The 4,625-nt window shown below is 35.8% G+C and overlaps 1 protein-coding gene across 1 annotated transcript; it reads left to right on the top strand.

Moving 5' to 3' along the window:
• Nucleotides 1-192: 192 nt before the first annotated feature.
• LOC135197348 (uncharacterized) lies at nt 193-2,489 on the top strand. The gene is made up of 4 exons (XM_064224485.1): nt 193-524; nt 684-749; nt 1,536-1,670; nt 2,054-2,489. Exons 1-4 carry the CDS (start codon nt 286-288, stop codon nt 2,487-2,489), a joined length of 876 nt encoding a protein of 291 aa, XP_064080555.1. The 5' UTR covers nt 193-285.
• Nucleotides 2,490-4,625: the final 2,136 nt, after the last annotated feature.

The following is a 4,625-nucleotide window of genomic DNA, read 5'->3' as shown; positions in this document are numbered from 1 at the left end:
TTTTATATGGTGGGTGATATTTGTCCATTTTTTATGCCAGTTTAGTTTCAGCTGGCGCTATATTCTTGTGCACAACATAAAAAACACATTTCAAAATGCCATATACAGTATCACCACAAATCTACTGTTTATTCAACTACAGGTCTCGTCTACATTTTGTTGTTTGAGTCCGATCTTCACTTCCACTTGGTCCTCTTAGGTTGTTCATCTAACCTGTGCATATCTGTAACTCCTGTACTGCATTTCATGCCAATATCCCTCCAAGATACAACATAGGTGGGCGGGATGATTCTGTTTTGTAAAGCTTCTTCAATCCCACACGTTCACACTTCTCCCTTTTATAATGCTCTTTCAGTCTGGAAGTGGCTTTGCAATGGGTCACACAACATCAAAAAGGAACAACGTCCACAACTTATGCAAGTAGCAAGGGCCCTTTTATATGCTGACTCAGCTGAGGTATTAGAAAAAACATGGGACACCTTTTGTCAGAGCTCTGAAGCTCAACAGTACCCCCAGTATAGCAGGTAAAAGATTAATTTATATTTAATCAGTATACATATTACTGTTCCTACAATATTTTTTTATGAGTTGGTTATATTTGCCAAATGCTGTGTTGATATATGTTTAATCATTTGTGTAAATATAATATAGAATGTATTATACATAAACTTTTTTGCCACAAGAGAGCATCAAATGAAAGATATTCGACTTGTTACATCACCTGATCATCCGTGGATTCATGCAGAAGGGTAAAGTGTACTTTGCAGTATTGCCTGATGAACGCTTTTAATTATACTGTATAAATTATGCTTGCATAATACTTTTGTAAGTGTTTGGGTGCCCCTTCTGCTTTCCAGCTTGTGAGCTTTTGGAATGATTTGTAGTTGTGATGAATCTATAGTATTTATGCTCTATATTCTGCCTTATAATTTTTTCAGCTATAGTATTTATGCTCTATATTCTGCCTTATAATTTTTTCGCAAAAATATTCAGTACAGGTATTGAAGATGCAGTGTTCCATGCCCCATATGCTGTTTTTGCATTATGTATACAACCCACTAATGTGTATGGTAGTATAGAATTGCTATGTTGAAAATCTAATGTGTTTGGTATGGTACTGTTGGTGCCGAATTATTGCAATTTAGAAATACTGTAGTGTTAATGGCTGTAACTATTCAAGCATGCATCGCAGACTTAATTGTTTACTATTTTTCACATATCAAAGGCATATAAAGGTGTAGTTTGTATGTTATATACATACATTATATATATTTGTTACCTGTTAACAGTTTGTTGGCCCACGTCAGTCTCATAATTATCTCATCTGGTGATCATAACTTAAAATTGTTGAAAAAATTTCGTAATATAACAGCATAATACATTAAAAGCACAAACTAAAATAATAAAATATACATTGGCCTACAACTTAAAAATCTTGTATTTGATTGTTTATATATATTTAAATTCTCTACACCAGAAATGCTAAGCCATACAATATTCTCTTGGAAATCTAATATGTCTTTATTTATAAACAGCTATTTGGCAAACCTCATGGAAAGAAAGCAGGATTGGAGTCTGCTGTTTCGAGCTGGAAACATCATGCGTGGCCATCATACAAACAACTATGCAGAGTCCAACATGTGTCTCATCAAGGATGTTATCTTGAACAGGTATATATGAATGAAGAAAGAATGAAGTTAAAGAGATTTGAGTATTTAAGGAGTATCATACAAGTACAGAAAATTAGTGAGGAATGTTGCAGTGTTGCTAAGGCTCTTAGCTTTCCAGTCCCATGAGCTTTAGTTCAATTCCCAGGCAAGGGCGAAAGGTTCACGTTGTGAAGGGTAACCTGGCAAACCCGTTACCATGCCCCTCTCGGGCCAGCAATGGTTAAGACCAACTGGTCTGGCTTCATAAGTTTTACCAGTGCTATGAGCATTGTCAAAATGTAACCACCTCAGATACAAAGTAGCATTGAAGCACTGATGATTAATTAGATGTGTGCTTTATTGCTACAGTGACAAATTTATTAAATTAAGATTCTCTTTTCCAGGTGCAAAGCATACAATACATGCCAGCTCATCATGTTCATGAATGAGATCTACGATGACTACATGAAGCAACGCCTTCTTGATGTGGCCTTATGCCGAAGAAAAATTAAAAAATCAATGATCGCCACCATCCCCCCAGAACATGTTACCAGGATTGATGAATTTCGATTCATTGTAGTGAGTGACACTAAAAAGGATGTACATTATAATGTAGATCTTGCCATTGGCATGTGTGATTGTGTGAGTGGCAATACTGGCAGTGTCTGCAAGCACCAAGTTGCTTGTGGTGAGACTGCTGTTATGAATCTACCTCAAGTGTTGGATAATACACCAGAAATTCGACACTGGTTAGCAGGAGTGGCTAAGGGAACAGAAGAATTGCCACAGTTGCATTTTTTTTCAGATGGAATTAAAATATTCCAAGAAGTACATGATTGATTCCAGTAGCATATTTTGCTACTCCTTCCATAAAGGTGGAAGCTGTGTCGCTACCTCCTCTAGAAAATGAGGTGGCCAGTGAGGCTATGGATCCACTTGCCAACTCGGTTAAAGATGAACCACCACCTAGTGACCTTTTTGCAGAAGCAGTAGAACTTTTTTCTGACACACTACATACACTGGGAGACAACACTTCTTGCAATAGTGTAAAGCTTTTCATGAAGAAATTGAAGCTACTAAAAGTCGACAAATAATCTAAATAGCTTTTTACATTCTTCTGGAACATCATTAAATTGTCTGGAGCTGGCAGGGGGTAAAATAACCTTGTCAACCAACATCAGTTGCTAGACGCCCAGTTGGCATGCCAAGAGGAGCTGCCCCAATTGGGAAGGGCAGAAAAAGAAAGTCTGACTTGCTCTTAAAAGCAGCTAAACGAAAGAGAAACCTGGCACTCAATGTTTTGCTGAACCAGCAAAATGCCAAAAGCCATTAACCTTAGTGAAATGTTAAGCCTTTTGTTGCATCTTTGCTAAATGTATCTTCACAGCTCAAATTTCTGAACTGTTACCCATCTTGTAACTGCTCTTTGTACTTTCTTTAGTTCTATATTTATGCTTCTTTTTGAATGAGAACTCCATACCACTGCTGCATACTCCAGAGTTGTCTTTTGAAAGATGTGAAAGACATTCTTTTCACCATTTCTTCATCTACTAGCATCCATGCCATGTGCGTAGGAAGCTGCTTATATAATTCTACAGACTTTATAGTAAGTATTCTGTGATGCTTCCCATATTCCTGGGTATGGGATGACTGTGATATATATTAGATGGATACTGTTTATTATCACAATTTCTTCATACACTGTGAAAACTACCTTTATTTGCTAGAACTACGTATGCACTTCTCACTTATTTTTTCTGTGATCTTTAGATTATAGTTTTTTATTTATTAGGACTCATGTATGTGTCACCTACTAGCATCCATGCCATGTGCGTAGGAAGTTGCATATATAATTATCTACAGACAATTATAGTAATGTATTCTGTGATGCTTCCCATATTCCTAGGTATGGCATAACTGTGATATATATTAGATGGATACTGTTTATTATCAACATTTTTTCATCCACTGTGAAAACTACCTTTATGTTTGCTAGAACTGCATATGCATTTCTCACTTATTTTTACTGTGATCTTTAGATTATAGTTTTTTATTTATTAGGACTCGTGTATGTGTCACCTACTAGCATCCAAGCCATGTGCGTAGGAAGTTGCTTATATAATTATCTACAGACAATTATAGTAATGTATTCTGTGATGCTTCCCATATTCCTAGGTATGGGATGACTGTGATATATATTAGATGGATACTGTTTATTATCACCTTTTTTTCATCCAGTGTGAAAACTACCTTTATGTTTGCTAGAACTGCATATGCATTTCTCATATTTCTGTGATCTTCAGATTATAGTATTTTATCTATTAAGACTCGTGTAAGTGTTACCTACTGGCATCCATGTGTGTAGGAAGATGCTTATATAATTATCTAAAGAAATTTATTATAATAATGTTGAAAATGGGTTTATTTTTCTTACAATATATTTTTTGTCTAGTATTCTCGCACTTATTAACCCTCCCACTTGTCCTTTTATTATAAGTCTGCAGCAAGTAAGACTATTGATCTTGCAGCTTCATATTATCATTAGTATTATTTAGCAATTGAGGCTGATGTAAGATATTTTCACAGTATACACATTTATTTTTTAACCCCCTTCATGCCCATGCTTGATGTACATAAAAGTTCATTTATGCACATTGTAGCTTGCAGGTGTCGATGAGGAAAATTGATGACCAGGTTGTAACAACAGGAAAAGCATGCATGGACTAGAAAAAACAGCAGGCTACATGAAGCTCCAAGTTGTGCAAGGTTGCCACCCTTTAGAAGTGAATATATCTGAGAGAAAAAATGAAGGAACAAACTAAGTACTGAAATTAAGGTTAATGCATCATGAAGTGAAGAGAATTTTTCTGAAGCATACTATCTAAAAAAGGAAGGTTAAGCCTGTACAATTTTGACATACGCAACGAAAATAGTACTACCGAAGTGTATGCAAGGGTAAAAAATTGTAGAAAATCT

Source organism: Macrobrachium nipponense, chromosome 18, assembly GCF_015104395.2.
Source record: "Macrobrachium nipponense isolate FS-2020 chromosome 18, ASM1510439v2, whole genome shotgun sequence".
Taxonomy (NCBI): domain Eukaryota; kingdom Metazoa; phylum Arthropoda; class Malacostraca; order Decapoda; family Palaemonidae; genus Macrobrachium; species Macrobrachium nipponense.
This window is presented reverse-complemented; position numbering and strand designations above follow the sequence as displayed.

Bases quoted from the DNA above. Each gene is read 5' to 3' on its own strand.
- LOC135197348 (XM_064224485.1), top strand. From the start codon at position 286: ATGATTCTGTTTTGTAAAGCTTCTTCAATCCCACACGTTCACACTTCT. The intron at 525-683 runs GTAAAAGATTAA...TTTTGCCACAAG, and splicing joins CAGTACCCCCAGTATAGCAG to AGAGCATCAAATGAAAGATA. The intron at 750-1,535 runs GTAAAGTGTACT...ATTTATAAACAG, and splicing joins CCGTGGATTCATGCAGAAGG to CTATTTGGCAAACCTCATGG.